We start from the raw sequence: 18,226 nt of genomic DNA on the forward strand, positions 1-18,226 counted from the left end.
TAAATCTAGCCGTGTATCAATCAGAAGCCAGACTAACCTCCTTGTTCCAATAAGAACAATAACTTAGGTGCACCATTTCTTATTGGAACCCTCCGTGAAGTCCTGCCTGAAATACTCCTTGATGTAAAGCCACCCCCTTTGTTGATTTTAGCTTCCTGTAAGCCCACCCTGTAAGCTGTGTCGTCAGTCGCCCCTCCCTGCGTCAGAGCAATGGCAAAGAATCGTGCATCTGAGTTGAGAGTGCTGTCCAGAGCAGTCACAATGGAGCACTCTGGGATAGCTCCCGGAGGCCAATACCGTCGAATTGTGTACACAGTACCCCAAATTCGACCCGGCAAGGCCGATTTAAGCGCTAATCCACTTGTCAGGGGTGGAGTAAGGAAATCGATTTTAAGAGCCCTTTAAGTCGAAATAAAGGGCTTCATCGTGTGGACAGGTGCAGGTTTACATCGATTTAATGCTGCTAAATTCGACCTAAAGTCCTAGTGTAGACCAGGGCTGAGAAAGATCAGGCAATGGGGAGGATTTATCAAAAGGTCAGTACAGGAGATAACTGTCGTAGACCAAGGCAGGAAGAAGAGCAGAATGGGAAAGAAGACAGCATGAAAAATAACATGCCAGGTTAATGAAAGTGCTAAGGTTGTAATGAAACCGCCAACAGGTTAACAGGCAGAATGTCAGATGACTTTGGAGACTTGAACCTAGAACTGAAGACAACATTCTTTGCAGGGATTTTGACAGGGCCGCGGTTGAATAAAGCTGAACTATAGAGAATGAACGAATGCTGTTCATGGAGCACTGCTTTTCTTTCAGTGATGCACTGGTTGGATGGCCTCCCTTTAAACAGCACTGGAATCAGGCTCCTTGGTTTTATGCAATGAGGGCTTTAAATTAGGTGAAAAGAGGAAGTGGTACAAAGAGGAAAAGATCTAGACAAAAGAAAGAGCAGAATGCCAGAAGAAAACATAGTGAAGAAGATGATGTACATTAAATGATAAGCTCTTTGGGGCAGCGGCCATCTTTTCATTACATGGCCTGGTCTGCACTTAAAATTTAGTTTGAGCCAGCTGTGTTGCTCAGTGCACAGTTAAGGCACTGTGGCTAGCTCGATGGATGAATTCTTCCAGCAACCCAGCTACTGCCACTTGGAGAGGTGGATTAGCTACAGCAATGGAAAAAACCCTTCTGTCACTCTAGGACAGGGGTTCTCAAACTGGGGGTTGGGACCCCTCAGGGGGTCGTGAGGTTATTACATGGGGGGGTCACGAGCCATCAACCTCCACCCCAACCCCGCTTTGCCTCCAGCATTTATAATGGTGTTAAATATATACAAAAGTGTTTTAAATTTATAAGGGGGGGTCATACTCAGAGGCTTGCTACGTGAAAGGGGCCACCGGTAAAAAAGTTTGAGAACCACTGCTCTAGGAAACATCTACACTACAGTGCTATAGAGGTACAGATGCGGTGCCTTAGCTCTGCCACTGTAGTGTCTGTAGTGTAGACATGGCCTGGGTGTGTACAGTGCCTTGCACAATCCCAAACCCTGACTGGGGCCTCTACATGCTACTGCTAAACAAATACTACTAATAAAATAACTCAGAACTTAGCACAGACAGCGTGGGTGAGCTCTGTGTAAGCACAGCGCTCTGAGAAAGCTCGAAAGCATGTCTATTTCACCAACAGCAGTTGGGCCAATAAAAGATATTACCTCACCCACCTTGTCTCTCTAATATCCTGGGACCAACACAGGAAGAACAACACTGCATCAGGAGTTAGCAGGCATATTCAGGGCAAAACCTAAGGTGGCTTGGCTGACAATCTATCACAAATATGTGGTCATCAAAAGATCAACAGTTACAGTAGGCAACTGGTTTGCCTTCAAATACTGAATCATGATGTTAGGAACTAATTAGAGATTTTGGGTGCTCAACTTGAGACACCTGATTTCAAAGGGAGGATGGCCAGCACTTTCTGCAAATTAGACCCCTTTAAAGTGTTGCTAGTTTGGGCTCCCAAAAATGGAGGCATCCCAAATCTCTAGCCATTTCTGAAAATCATGGCCACTCGCTTGCTGTGTTCATGGCCTGTTACCTGAAAAGTTAAAGATACCACAGAGCTGTGCAAAATTTGATGATGTGGAGTCACACAACTACCTTGAACTGAGGTGGGTTCAATTTGCGAGGGACCACACCCCCTGAAAATTACTTAGCATTTTCTCAAAACTTGAAACCCTAAAAAACCCCAGGCCAGGTTTGCCAGATTCATCTAGAAGGGTACAAAAGGCTGAAATTAAATGCTTGGATCAGGTCCCGTGACAGCAAATTGTACTCGGTTACTTTTATTCCACTTTTCACTAATGCTCAGAAATTATATTACAAGACAGCAGAATAATACCTAGGGTTCAATGGGCTACCTTCCTCTCTTGAGTCCCTGATATGAATCTCAGCCTCCTTTATCTGTGATGCACAACAGTCTCCTCTGTTGGTATTTACCAGCAAGGTCACCACAAATGCTGAATTCAAGTCAACCATTCACCATGACTCTAAGGGTATGTCTACACTACGGAATAAGGTTGAATTTATAGAAGTCGTTTTTTTAGAAATCGGTTTTATATATTCGAGTGTGTGTGTCCCCACAGAAAATGCTCTAAGTGCATTAAGTGCATTAACTCGGCGGAGTGCTTCCACAGTACCGAGGCTAGCGTCGACTTCCGGAGCGTTGCACTGTGGGTAGCTATCCCACAGTTCCCGCAGTCTCCGCTGCCCATTGGAATTCTGGGTTGAGATCCCAACGCCTTTTTTTCTGAGTTACCTGTGCAGACGCCATACCACGGCAAGCATGGAGCCCGCTCAGGTAACCGTCACTGTATGTCTCCTGGGTGCTGGCAGACGCGGTATGGCATTGCTACACAGTAGCAGCAACCCATTGCCTTCTGGCAGCAGACGGTGCAATACGACTGGTAGCCGTCATCGTCGTGTCCGAGGTGCTCCTGGCCACGTCGGCTGGGAGCGCCTGGGCAGACATGGGCGCAGGGACTAAATTTGGAGTGACTTGACCGGGTCATTCTCTTTAGTCCTGCAGTCAGTCCTATTGAACCGTCTTATGGTGAGCAGGCAGGCAATACGGATTGCTAGCAGTCGTACTGTACCATCTTCTGCCGGGAAGGCAAGAGATGAGGATGGCTAGCAGTCGTACTGTACCATCTTCTGCCGGGAAGGCAAGAGATGAGGATGGCTAGCAGTCGTACTGTACCATCTTCTGCCGAGCAGCCATGAGATGTGGATGGCATGCAGTCCTTCTGCACCGTCTGCTGCCAGCCAAAGATGTAAAAGATAGATGGAGTGGATCAAAATAAGAAATAGACCAGATTTGTTTTGTACTCATTTGCCTCCTCCCCCGTCTAGGGGACTCATTCCTCTAGGTCACACTGCAGTCACTCACAGGGAAGGTGCAGTGAGGTAAATCTAGCCATGTATCAATCAGAGGCCAGACTAACCTCCTTGTTCCAATAAGAACAATAACTTAGGTGCACCATTTCTTATTGGAACCCTCCGTGAAGTCCTGCCTGAAATACTCCTTGATGTAAAGCCACCCCCTTTGTTGATTTTAGCTCCCTGAAGCCAACCCTGTAAGCCGTGTCGTCAGTCGCCCCTCCCTCCATCAGAGCAATGGCAGACAATCGTTCCGCGCCTTTTTTCTGTGCAGACACCATACCAAGGCAAGCATGGAGGCCGCTCAGCTCACTTTGGCAATTAGGAGCACATTAAACACCACACGCATTATCCAGCAGTATATGCAGCACCAGAACCTGGCAAAGCGATACCGGGCGAGGAGGCGACGTCAGCGCGGTCACGTGAGTGATCAGGACATGGACACAGATTTCTCTGAAAGCATGGGCCCTGCCAATGCATGCATCATGGTGCTAATGGGGCAGGTTCATGCTCTGGAACGCCGATTCTGGGCTCGGGAAACAAGCACAGACTGGTGGGACCGCATAGAGTTGCAGGTCTGGGACGATTCCCAGTGGCTGCGAAACTTTCGCATGTGTAAGGGCACTTTCATGGAACTTTGTGACTTGCTTTCCCCTGCCCTGAAGCACATGAATACCAAGATGAGAGCAGCCCTCACAGTCGAGAAGCGAGTGGCGATAGCCTTGTGGAAGCTTGCAACGCCAGACAGCTACCGGTCAGTTGGGAATCAATTTGGAGTGGGCAAATCTACTGTTGGGGCTGCTGTGAAGCAAGTAGCCCACGCAATCAAAGATCTGCTGATATCAAGGGTAGTGACCCTGGGAAATGTGCAGGTCATAGTGGATGGCTTTGCTGCAATGGGATTCCCTAACTGTGGTGGGGCCATAGACGGAACCCATATCCCTATCTTGGCAGCAGAGCACCAAGCCGCCGAGTACATAAACCGCAAGGGGTACTTTTCAATTGTGCTGCAAGCTCTGGTGGATCACAAGGGACGTTTCACCAACATCAAAGTGGGATGGCCGGAAAAGGTACATGACGCTCGCATCTTCAGGAACTCTGGTCTGTTTCAAAAGCTGCAAGAAGGGACTTTATTCCCAGACCAGAAAATAACTGTTGGGGATGTTGAAATGCCTATATGTATCCTTGGGGACCCAGCCTACCCCTTAATGCCATGGCTCATGAAGCCGTACACAGGCAGCCTGGACAGTAGACAGGAGCTGTTCAACTACAGGCTGAGCAAGTGCAGAATGGTGGTAGAATGTGCATTTGGACGTTTAAAGGTGCGCTGGTGCAGTTTACTGACTCGCTTAGACCTCAGCGAAACCAATATTCCCACTGTTATTACTGCTTGCTGTGTGCTCCACAATATCTGTGAGAGTAAGGGGGATACGTTTATGGCAGGGTGGGAGGTTGAGGCAAATCGCCGGGCTGCTGGTTACGCGCAGCCAGACACCAGGGTAGTTAGAAGAGCACAGGAGGGTGCGGTACGCATCAGAGAAGCTTTGAAAACCAGTTTCATGACTGGCCAGGCTATGGTGTGAAAGTTCTGTTTGTTTCTCCTTGATGAAACCCCCCGCCCCTTGGTTCACTCTACTTCCCTGTAAGCTAACCACCCTCCCCTCCTCCCTTCGATCACCGCTTGCAGAGGCAATAAAGTCATTGTTGCTTCACATTCATGCATTCTTTATTCATTCATTACACAAATAGGGGGATGACTACCAAGGTAGCCCAGGAGGGGTGGTGGAGGAGGGAAGGAAAATGCCACACAGCACTTTAAAAGTTTACAACTTTAAAATTTATTGAATGCCAGCCTTCTGTTTTTTGGGCAATCCTCTGTGGTGGAGTGGCTGGTTGGCCAGTGGCCTCCCCACCGCGTTCTTGGGCGTCTGGGTGTGGAGGCTATGGAACTTGGGGAGGAGGGCGGTTGGTTACACAGGGGCTGTAGCGGCAGTCTGTGCTCCAGCTGCCTTTGCTGCAGCTCAACCATACACTGGAGCATACTGGTTTGGTCCTCCAGCAGCCTCAGCATTGAATCCTGCCTCCTCTCATCATGCTGCCGCCACATTTGAGCTTCAGCCCTGTCTTCAGCCCGCTACTTACTCTCTTCAGCCCACCACCTCTCCTCCCGGTCATTTTGTGCTTTCCTGCACTCTGACATTATTTGCCTCCACGCATTCGTCTGTGCTCTGTCAGTGCGGGAGGACAGCATGAGCTCAGAGAACATTTCATCTCGAGTGCGTTTTTTTTTCTTTCTAATCTTCACTAGCCTCTGGGAAGGAGAAGATCCTGTGATCATTGAAACACATGCAGCTGGTGGAGAAAAAAAAAAGGGAAAGTGGTATTTAAAAAGACACATTTTATAAAACAGCGGCTAGACTCTTTCAGGGTAAACCTTGCTGTTAACATTGCATACATAGCACATGTGCTTTCGTTCCAAGGTCGCATTTTGCCTCCCCCCACCACGTGGCTACCCCCTCAACCCTCCCTCCTCCCCGTGGCTAACAGCGGGGAACATTTCTGTTTAGCCACAGGCAAACAGCCCAGCAGGAATGGGCTCCTCTGAGTGTCCCCTGAAGAAAAGCACTCTATTTCAACCAGGTGACCATGAATTATATCTCACTCTCCTGAGGATAACACAGAGAGTTAAAGAACGGATGTTGTTTGAACACCAGCAAACATACACTGCAATGCTTTGTTGTACAATGATTCCCGAGTATGTGTTACTGGCGTGGAGTGGTAAAGTGTCCTACCATGAAGGACGCAATAAGGTTGCCGTCCCCAGAAACCTTTTGCAAAGGCTTTGGGAGTACATCCAGGAGAGCCGCGAATGCCAGGGCAAAGTAATCCTTTCACATGATTGCTTTTAAACCATGTATAGTATTTTAAAAGGTACACTCACCGGAGGTCCCTTCTCCGCCTGCCGGGTCCAGGAAGCAGCCTTGGGTGGGTTCGGGGGGTACTGGCTCCAGGTCCAGGGTGAGAAACAGTTCCTGGCTGTCAGAAAAACCGGTTTCTCCGCTTGCTTGCTGTGAGCTATCTACAACCTCCTCCTCCTCCTCCTCCTCATCTTCTTCGTCCCCAAAACCTGCTTCCGTGTTGCCTCCATCTCCATTGAAGGAGTCAAACAGCACGGCTGGGGTAGTGGTGGCTGAACCCCCTAAAATGGCATGCAGCTCATCATAGAAGCGGCATGTTTGGGGCTCTGACCCGGAGCGGCCGTTCGCCTCTCTGGTTTTCTGGTAGGCTTGCCTCAGCTCCTTCAGTTTCACGCGGCACTACTTCGGGTCCCTGTTATGGCCTCTGTCCTTCATGCCCTGGGAGATTTTGACAAAGGTTTTGGCATTTCGAAAACTGGAACGGAGTTCTGATAGCACGGATTCCTCTCCCCAAACAGCGATCAGATCCCGTACCTCCCGTTCGGTCCATGCTGGAGCTCTTTTGCGATTCTGGGACTCCATCATGGTCACCTCTGCTGATGAGCTCTGCATGGTCACCTGCAGCTTGCCAAGCTGGCCAAACAGGAAATGAGATTCAAAAGTTCGCAGTTCTTTTCCTGTCTACCTGGCCAGTGCATCTGAGTTGAGAGTGCTGTCCAGAGCGGTCACAATGGAGCACTCTGGGATAGCTCCCGGAGGCCAATACTGTCGAATTGTGTCCACAGTACCTCAAATTCGAGCCGGCAAGACAGATTGTTAAGCGGTAACCATAAGAGGTAACACGTGTTGTAAATGGAAGTTTATTAAAACAGGGAATGATGTATTTTTAAATTAAAAATATGTAGGAGACAGAGAAAAATAAGGATTGCTCAACACATAGTGTGCCACATCAGATACTAAAGGATTCAGCATTTACCTCCAACATGGATTAAAGAAGCATCTGCAATACGAACCTTTCCAGCACCACCCGGAACATGTTCAAAATAACAGCAGTTACCAAACTGAGTGAAACAACCCCCTCAATCCACATGAAGGAATGAATTACCTGAAAGAGAAGCTGAGCATACAATAATAAATTCATCTTTAACAACAGGACCACTGTCATTACACTATATGCTACCCAGTTCTACCTACCTAAGGTATTTACGTCATGTTCTGCTGCCCCTTATTGTAATATCTCGGCATCTCACAATCTTTAATGTGTTTATCCTCACAGCACCCCTGTAGGGTAGGGAAATGATGTTATCCCCATTTTACAAATGAGGAACCCAGGTACAGAGAGACCAAGGGCATGTCTTCACTGGATTAAAAGACCCATGGTATAGCCACAGCTGGCCTGGAAAAGCTGACCGGGGCTAGCGGGGTTCGGGCTACAAATTGCTGTGTAGATGTTCGGGCTCCTGCTAGAGCCTGGGCTCTGGGACGCTCTCCCACCGCAGGTTCCAACATCCAGGATCCAGCCTGAGCCTGAACATCTACACCGCAACTAAAGAGCTCCACAGCCTGAGCTCTGAGAGCCTGAGGCAGCTGACCTGGGCCAGCTGTGGGAGTTTAATATCCCAAGTGACTTACCCAACGCCACACAGGGACTTGAACTGGGGTCCCAGGTTTGGGCCCTAACCTTTGGGCCATCTTGCCTCTCATTGGGTCCTCTTGGACCTCCATTTCTCTATGGTGGAATTTTCAAAGGCACCCAAAGTGCCCAAATCCTATTTCAATTAATCACTTAACCACCTTTGAAAATCTCAGCCTATACGGTTAGTAACCAAGAAAGAGCAATACACTCAATGACTGGATTTAAAAAAAAAAGATAAAATATTGGAAACCCATTAATTTATTTTAAAAGAAGCTCATCAGAGCTGTACTTATGTCTGTGAGCGGCCCTTGCAAAGTGACAATAACCCGGAGGGTAAAGCTACGCAGCATAGTTGTACATTACTTGCCTGCTATATTCATGACAGACATCTCGCCATGTTTGCCAAAGGTTGTGAGTGCGTATCCCCCTCTCCAATATATATAAGTGATGCTTTGATCTGAGAACTGCTGGGGATTTTAAAAGCCATCATGCCCACTCAGGCACTGGCATCCTCCAATCAGAATAGTTCTGGAGCAATGGCACACTTACTGACTGTTTGATCTTATTTGACAAGATAAAGATGTAGTGGGCTGTGGAGGTAACTGTGCAGTCAGGAACAGCGTTAAGAACATGAGACTGAGTATTAGTAGAAATACCAAATGGGCATACCTTATGTTTAATGAAACAGACATTTGATTCGTCTCTCCATGACGTGAAGGGAAATAACTGGTGTATTTAAAACTCTCTGCTTGAATAGTTTATTTCCTAACATATATACTAATTCAACACCTATGGCCCTGAAGGTAAGCACACACAAACATAGCGATCATTTACCTTTACATAGTGCTCTTTATCCCAAAGTCTCCATAATGCTGTACTAACTTTATATGTATGCAGGAATCATTTCACCCACCAGGGAAATTTGGCGCCTGCCCACGTTAAGGAAATTCGCATCAGCATAGTTACATCAGTGTGGTTAGAACTGTGCCAAACCCTAACATGGATGCACTGAACCAGTAGGGGGTGGGAATTACACAGATGCAACTTAATCCTGAGTTCCAGAGCTGGTGACGGCCCTGGGACTCCCCTTTAAGGAGTGTCCCCAGTGCATAGTGGGTGCATACAAAAGATAACTCTGCCAGAGCCGGTGTTGCCTTTCTGTGGGGAAATCTGCAGGGTTAATGGGAAGGACAAGGTGCACCCTTCCATTTCCACCCATTCTTCCTTGGCCCCCTACCCCCGGTGCACTGGTTTTCAACCTGATCCATGCCATGACCCTGTGTAACAATAGAAAAAAAAAAGTGGGAAGTGGTGGGAGACTTTACTGCAGAAGCTTCTGAATCCCCATTCCACATGTGAAGGAGAGATGCACCTGCAGAGTCCCTTCTATGCCTACATCTCTGGGCCATGTGGAAACAGCCAAATTAGGTACTAACCAGATTAAAAGGACATGTTTCAGTTCAGCCAGACTAGACAGGCAAAGAATGTTACAGTTTTGCTGGGCCACAACTGAGGGTATGTCTACACTACCAGCCAGATTGGCAGGCAGTGATCAATCCAGCGGGGGTCAGTTTATCGTGTCTAATCTAGATGTGATGAATGGACCTCCGAGTGCTCTCCTGTCAACTCCTGTACTCCACCACCACGAGAGGCGCAGGCGGAGTCCATGGGGGGAGCGGCAGCTTTATTATTATTTTTTTTTTGTGGGGGAGGGGGTAATGAAAGTTAAGTCTGTAGCTGTTATGATTGCAAAGAAAAACTCAGCAATGTGATCAGGGGTGTCTACTTGAATCAACAAAGGCATCTTGAAACAATAGCTCTGAGATGTGTCAACAGACCCTTTCATCTCAATGGGGTGTTAACTCCCAAACCCATTGTTCTGTCAGCAACACCCATTGTTCTATGTGTGGAAGAAGAAGAGTGCAGAGGATGTGGACCACCCACCCACCAAAACAGCTGCACTCTGGCTGCTGGGATAAGTAATGGGCCGGACCATTTTGCCACCTCTGTCTCACCAAGGATGAGAGGGAACCTCCGCTGCTACCCCTGGAAGATGAGAGTTGGGATGATGAGACCCTGCCACCCTCAGTAAGAATTGGGCCTATGATCCAGGGGCAGAGCCACAGGATCCTTGTGTCCCACTGTGTCCTGGATTACCTTCATCTGGTTTTCACTAAAACATCTATATATAGAGCACTTTCCTCTGATGCCTCATACCATACCTCCTCTCTCTGTGAGTGAGTTGTCACCATATTTTAAAGATGTTAAACTGGATTTCAAGAGAGTCTCACCAAGACAAAAGTGGTGTAATGAAGTGGCAAATCTGGCCCGTAATCTGTAGTAAATGGTGTAAATTCAGTTTACTCTGTACTTTTCAGAAAAAAAAATAAAGGCTTTCATAGATGACGTGGCATATGCAAAGGAATACACAGTATTAGAAGACCTCTACAAATGTTTATCTACAATTGTAGAAAAAAAGTATATTATGTTAGATTATTTTATTGTTAGTAGGGCCTTACGCTATAAGGTTTTGTCGGCACAACTATGTTGGCTGTACGTAAAGGGTTTTTTCCCCACACCCCCTGACCGACACAGCTGTGCTGGCAAAAAAACAGTGTGGATGTAGCTATGCTGCCATAAGAGTGCTTCATAGCTAACATCATTCAGGGAGATGGTGTTATTATGCTGAGAGAAAGCTCCTTTTGTCAGAATAAACTGTGATCTACAATAGGGGGTCTCTGCTGGTATAGCTGTACCGACAAGGCCTAAATAACCATAGGATTAAAGACTGTATCATAACACTTATAAAAGGAGTAGAGTTAAAGTTGCACTTGTAACCTTAACTTCAGCTTTTCTTTAGGGCTGGTCTAATCTACAAAGATAGATTGGCTTAACTACATCGCTCAGGGCTGTGAAAAATGTCATGTCCGTACTGTGTGATGTAATTAAGCTGACCTAACCCTCGGTTTAGACACCACTTGGTTGATGGAAGGATTTTCCATCAACCTAGTGATTGCCTCTCAGAGAGCTGGATTTAGTACAGTGATGGAAGAACCCCTTGCATCGCTCTAACGTCTATGCTACAGCGGTACAGCTGCAGTTTCTAGTGTAGACATACCCTTACTAGGCAATGTTTAACTATGCAACTTGAACATTCTATTAAAGTACATTTTCTATGGTATTTCCTAGGGATTTTTTAAAAGATAAAAATAAACATAAAAGAAGATCCACTCTCAAATTCTTCAGTGCTCTGTTGACTTGTAAAAGTAAGAACTGAAAATAGTATGGGTAAATTCCATAATGGGAAATTATTTGGCTAGACACCATTAGAATGTCCCACATAGAAGTGATGGGAGAATGGTAATTTTTGTGTGTGGATTGTTTAAAAAATGTGGATTCATTATGATTCAGAATGAAAAACAACAACAAAAAAGAAATTATTTGTGAAATAGAATTACCATTTTCTGCCCAATTTTACTGGGAGCAAGGACCCCTGGAAGCCCAAAAATTTCTGGCAGAAGTTCATCAAACTGTTTCATCATTTTTTTTTTTAAATGACCAGTTCTAGCCCTGTCCTGTGCATCTAGAGAAATGAGGGGCTGGGGGAAGTCACCAGCGGCAGAGCTGCTAAGGTACATCAGAGCAGGGGTTCCTTCTGTGCATCTTTTTAAATCATAGAATATCAGGGTTGGAAGGGACCTCAGGAGGTCATCTAGTCCAACCCCCTGCTCAAAGCAGGGCCAATCTCCAATTTTTGTCCCAGATCCCTAAATGGCCCCCTCAAGGATTGAACTCACAACCCTGGGTTTAGCAGGCCAATGCTCAAACCACTGAGCTATCCCTCCCCCCACAAGTCCACAGGAGACCTTTTTCTGCCCCTTTATGTATTACAAGGTGATCAGAAGCTCAGCCCCTGTTGTCCCTACTGATTGGCAGCAATATGTCAGTCTCTTCACTGTGCTGCTATTAGATTCTCTGTGCTTCACTGCATGGCTTATCCATATGCCAGTGCTTCAAATTCTTCCTGTGTGCCAGAACAAACAGCCACCTTCATCTCCTTATGTTTGGTGGTGAAGAATTTTCAGACTCAGGATTGAGCCAGAATAAAACCAAGGAACAAGGAAAATTATTACTCCTCAGTGAGGACTATTTCTGTGTCAGCTTCCATCTTTCAACTTCTAGCTGTTTTGGCTGTAAGACATTTGAAAGTGTTACATATATAACGAGTAAAGGTCCCCCCCAAATTATGATTAAAAATGGATGAGCTGTTTTCCCTGCAGGCTTTACACACCACCTTTGGACACAAACCCAGCATGGAAAATATCACAGAAAAGATGACAATTTCAGAAGCTTATGAGTACCTGACAACAGGGTGAGTATGGAATCCATTATGCATCATTAAGGCTAAGATTTTGTCATGGGTATTTTTAGTAAAAGTCATGGACCGGACAGGACATAGGCAATAAACAATAAATCACAGAAGCCCAAGCCCTGCTGCCCAGGGCTGAAGTCGTGGAGGTCATGTAAAATCACGAAATCCATGACCTTCATGACTGACTTGTAGTCTTATGAATAATTAATTATAACATAATGGTCTCTGTCACTTCACTTTAACGAATAGTGATCTTGTCTCCCAAGGTGTCCGTTACAGTGAGGTTTCAGTATGCTTGCATAGATTGCTTCCATTCTGTATAGACACTACGTTTGCCTTCCTCTTTGTGCTGAGCTCATGTGATCAACAGCAGGGGAATGGGTGCAAGGTCTAAAACCTGGCTGTTTTATATGAGTAATATCTGATTTTCAGAAGATGTCATGAGTGATTATTTTAAAGGGAGGATGACAGTTCACCAATGGTGTCCTGAGAAAAGGTTTGATTTTCTTTTGCTGTGATGAAGTTGCGTGTGTATATACAATTTTCATGTGTTTTTCTTTCCACATGAACTTTAGGAAAAGGATCTCAGTGGATGTGAACTTTTTCTTCTCTACTGACAGACTTGCAGTTTCCAAAATGTCACTCACGGGCTCACAATAAGCAACCCAACACATGCTGCATCAGGAGTGGGATGGGACCAGTTGTAGTGGTCTAAGTAAGACAAATGAATACACAAATGCAGAGTCTGTACATCTTTCTCCAGATGCAGGCATGAGATAGAGAAATGCGGTAGCAATGAAAGTCGAACCTGAAATAAGACTGCCCTGAGGCAGGCTATGACTTCAGAACAAGATGTGGATGCAACTAGGAATCTTCAACTGAAGGTTTATGGCAGAAAATGCTCCTTTTAGCAGATGAGGCAATGTTAAGGCAGAGAAGTAAAATCTACTAGGCTTTGAGGCAGTGAAAAAAAGATTGGATCATGCAGGAAATACCTCTCTTAGGCTGAGACCATTGTGGATTTATGAGGTAGCTGAAACCACAACAGACAGTGAATGACCAATGGGAGGTGATATATTGGGATCAAAATCACCAATGCCAAGAAGTATTGCTGGTCTTATGGAACCCTCATGCTGGAGCCATCACTGATGTAGAAGAAGACCTGAAACTATGTATGCTCACAATGAAAGATGGTACTGAGATATATCTCAAGACCTTTGAAAGAGTGGCCTAAGGAATGGATAAAGTTTTGCTGTCATATCTCAAAGGAAAAGCACAACAGGCTTGTAGAGGCTTGGTTGCCAGAGAAGCAGGTAACTAGAATAAGGCAATAGAAGCAATCCTTCTGTACATCAGCTGCACACAAAGACATCAGTGTTTTAGGGCTTTCCTCTACCAAGACACTGAAGGACCCAGAGAGATTTACAGACAGGTTCATAAATGGTTGAAACCAGAGATCCATACCAAGAAGCAGACCATGAACTAGTAATTTTAGAACAGTTCCTGACAATCTTGCCTGAAGACATCCAGGCCCAGGTCTGGGAACATTATGCAGAGACCTAATGGTAGCCCTGACAGAAGATTGTCAGTGAGTCTACCACAGGTAAGAATAATAAAATTGGATAATTCAAATGAGAGGTAAAGGGGAGTCCAGCTAAAAGAACCTTTAGGTACTATGGTAAAACCAGGACATAGTACCTTGGTTTGGTCTCAGAAGGACTTTTCTATTGTCTATAACAACCCTTATACTACTTGACTGTATTGAGATGAAGAGTTTCTCCCTTAAAAGAGCACATAGCAGCATCACCTGGAAAGCTCCATTTGTGTGGGTAGGTAGGAGTGTCTGAGAAAGGGAAAGGAAGAATCTGACCACCTTAATGATGAGAGGCTATGGGAGTAATGGATAGTGATATTCAGCAAGATGCCAGCAAAGCCTTTGCCAATGAATGCCAATAGAACAGAGGGAAAGTGTGTTTCTCCTAACATCCGAACTGACATTGTTTGCTGGGAGAATGGGCTTGGTGTCATGGAGATGGGGCAGGAGTAAGATTAATTGGACAGTGAACTGGAAAAGGAGAGTACTTTGAAAGAACAGAGAAGGAACAGATACCAGAGTAAAGACTGTCCTGTTCTGCCAATAAACAAAACACCTTTCTTTACTGACTGTGAGAAATGACAAGGGTGGTAATGGAGGTGGTGGGCATCTCCCTGATTGATTGACTTTCTTGGTTTGAGAGACAGTAACTCTGTGAAAGGACCAGTTAGGATATACTCTTCACCTATTTGTTTTATAAAAAGGTACTGCAGTCCCAGAGAAGAAAGAAACCCCAGACTAAAGAGACAGAAGAGCATCTGCTTTCTTCAGTACCATAGAGCTCTACCCGTCTCCAGAGCAATGACATGTAACAAAATCTCAGGTTCATAGCTGTTCAGAAGATTCCAGTACTTAGAGTGTTGTAAATTCTGACTTGCTATTGCAAACATGTGGTCACTAACTATAGGAAACTGATAAATGTTATAAATGTACATATTTTCCCTATTTTTCTTCAAAGTCCCATTTTCAAATGTGGCAGGAGGCAGAGCTGTCTCTAATGAGAGCTTGATGCATGCCTGGCAAGGTATTGACAGCTAGGCTGGGCTGGAGGAAGAAATGCCTGCTCCTGTTTTGCTTCTCTCATCTTCTAAGATGGCTACCTTGGCTTCCCGTTCCCCCAGTCAGGCATCTTCTACCCACCCTGCCATGCGCTTTACCTCCCTTTTCGCTAAACAGCCACATTACTTTCTTTCACACCCAAGCAGCTAATTACAGTCCCGCATCAGCCACTCACACATTCTAACCCATCACTTCCCACTTCTCTGTCACTTTAACCCCACCGTGTAGGCCATTAGGTCCTGACTGCCTTGACTGGGCCCCAGTGCTGCTGCCACCTCTACCTCTTTCCTTGACTCATTAAACGCTGTTCTCAGAGTGTGGGTCTATGCAGCATTTTGGACCAAGCCCTCCAGCCGGGTTGACAGACTTGGGGTAGTGAGTCTTACCAGCACTCTAAAATATCTTTATAGACAGCACCTTGTAGGTTGTGCATTCTGGTCTATCACAGAAAGAACTAGGTCAAATGGCTGCAGGGGAAGAAGGGGGAGAGGGTGAATAGTCAAACCCCTTGTGCCAGCAGAACCTGTTGGGACACTAGGACTGCTCTGCACAACCGGGACAAAAGCCAGTAAACCCAGATGCCTGATCACCCTGGAAATACAAAGCATATCAGTAAATTAAAAATTAAAGTTCATACAATGAGATTAGCTCTGCCACAACTAACCAGCACTGAATGGAGCGTGATTGTTCCAGGTGCCAGTGAAGTTTGATTAGGGGGAAGTGCATTTCTCTGAGAAGAATGCAGACTTTGGGACAAAAAGAAGAGGAACTCTCTGCTCAGTGTAGGGGAAAGTTAGGAGGCATGGTCCTCACGGGGTAAAAATTGGTTGTGCCCTTGTTTATTACAAGATACTTGGTGTCTGAAGTGCCTGGCTGGGGTTTGGGTCAAGGTTCTGTGTTGTCTAATGGATCAGAGCACTGGACTGGGACTCAGAAGACCTGAGCTCTCCACCCAGCTTATCTGCTGGGTGACCTTGCCCAGTTAATTCACCTCTGTTGCCTCAGTTTCCCCATCTGTAAAAAAGTGATGATGATAGTGACTTCCTTTGTAAAGTACTTTGAGATCTACTGATGAAAGCTGTATATAAGAGCTAGATATTATTATCATGATAATCATCGCATACATTTCAGGAGAGTGAGGTTCTACAATCTTGAGGTTGTTTATGTGAGAGACAGTGACCTCCACATCACCTTGTATTTGAAAAGATATTTAGAACGAATCATACACATTACCCCCAACTCAGGGGATTTCTGGGAGAAAATGAGGATGTAGAGTGATCTGTATACATGTCCATGTTGATGCACCCAAAGAATTGTACTTCTCTAACTGTGGGGGGCTGGCTCCATCCAGAAAAGATCTAAATTCCTGGCTTCTGAAGCAGGAGATTCAAGTCTCCTGCAAATTGAGCAAGTGGTATAATGGTTAACAAAAAAGGGAGTAAGCCATCAGAGACCTGATATTAAATCTCAGGCCTGCATTAACTGTTTAATGTTGTAAAAGGGTTTCTGTTACAGCATGGGCACTTACTCTCAGAGCTCCCCCTTGTCTCAATGCTGACATTAACCTGCATAACCTCTGGCAGCTTGGTGGGGAGCAACAGGGTCTGTCCCTGCCTCAGTTTCCTCTTACAGGCTATCACTAAGCTCAGTGAGGCTTGTATACAGCAAATGGTACCACTTCAAGGGTCTAGTTTTATTTAATCATTGGCCACAGAGATTTGCAAGCAGGGGTTCACCCCCACTGTCCTACCCAGGGTACGTGTGTTAAGCTTAGTCTATCTGCCTCCACCTGAGTCCATCCAGCTCCTCTGTCCACGCTCATCACCGGTAAGGCCCTTTCAATTGAGAACCCTCTTCTAGAAGCAAGCTCTTGCCATCAGCTGGGAAAGAGTTCCTGGAATCAGGACCCATGCAGATGTCAAACAGCTATAGTCTCCTCTGAAGCAGCATGCAGAGCCTCAACCACCTGGACTGCTTGCCATCATCTACTAAGGGCCTTTCACTGGGACTGATCTTCCTAGGCCTTTGCACTCACAGAATTTGTTGCCTCCAGGAACACCTTTCCTAAGCCCTCTTTTTTCGTAAGATCTCTAATCACCTTCCCTGAAAAGCCCCTCTCCTCACAAGCTTCCTCTCTGTGTCCTAGAACCACCTAACTGAGCCCTCATTCATCTGTATTAGGCCCGGGCGTTTCTTAACTAATTTACTTCCACCCAGCCACTTAGGTAATTAACTACTCACAGGTGGATCTGGGTTGTCTCATTCGCCTTAGCAGAGCCTGTGCCAGGTAGGCTGGTTTGTAACTCCCTTGAATGGATCAGGCTCTAGGACAGTTTAATTAGCATCTCTTCTCCTGTTGACCCTGAACATGCTCTTTATCAACACAACAGTCCTTACACTTGTCTCATCAAGTTCAGCATTGTAGCCAACATTTGCATGGTAGCCGTGAGATGTATTCCTCTTTTAGGACTATTACTTCCCATCGCCAATCTCTCATGTGAATATTCAGGTGAGATGCTAAAAGAGAAGTAATCCCCTCGCAAGGGAGATTGTGGTTTTATTGCTGATGTTTTCTTAAGGTTTGTCTCTCGGTTTTCAAGCTCAATTCTTTTGATTTGTCGCAAACTCATTGCCCTTCATCAGCTAGCAAGGGCGGTCAAGCTTGTCCTCCAAGGTACTGCTATCAGATGGGAAGGAGAAACCTCCTCACAGCAAAGGGGTGCTAGGGAGAAGGTCCATGGGAAGGGGCTTAAAGAGATTTGGTATTAAGAAAAATATCCAGACTATTTAATACTTGCACAGACTGAACCAAACTGTTGAACCTTTTTGAGATTTGCCCTTCCCAGTGTCTATCATTACACAGCATTACAGTACTGGGCAACATACCAGGCTATTCAGCAAATAATATAAACTCATGCTTCATTACTGAAACAAACAAATCAATAATAATAATTTTAAAAGATGTGATATTTATTTACATAGCAAGAATAATTTAAAATTGATCCCACCAGGGTTATCTGTTACCTTGGAGGCACCAAATAAGTTTGGGGTATATTACCATCTCTCTTCTTTATCTAAATAAATTATGACTTGTGAAATATTATTATTATTATTTTATTTATTGGCTGTAACCATTCCAATAAAATCCCTCCATCCCCCCTCCCCCCCAATTGAGAGTGGATGGTCCATGGGATTGGTAAGGGGCAACAGAACATT

At 45.6% G+C, this 18,226-nt stretch overlaps 1 protein-coding gene across 1 annotated transcript in view; it reads right to left on the minus strand.

Moving 5' to 3' along the window:
• LOC125635098 (uncharacterized) overlaps positions 1–2,531 on the minus strand; it is a 68,122-nt gene extending 65,591 nt beyond the window's left edge. The window contains exon 1 of the mRNA XM_075126095.1: positions 2,395–2,531. Coding sequence (XP_074982196.1) covers positions 2,395–2,531 — 137 coding nt within the window. The remainder of the gene's footprint in view (positions 1–2,394) is intronic.
• Positions 2,532–18,226: the final 15,695 nt, after the last annotated feature.

This window comes from Caretta caretta, chromosome 1, assembly GCF_965140235.1.
Source record: "Caretta caretta isolate rCarCar2 chromosome 1, rCarCar1.hap1, whole genome shotgun sequence".
In the NCBI taxonomy this organism is placed as follows: Eukaryota; Metazoa; Chordata; order Testudines; family Cheloniidae; genus Caretta; species Caretta caretta.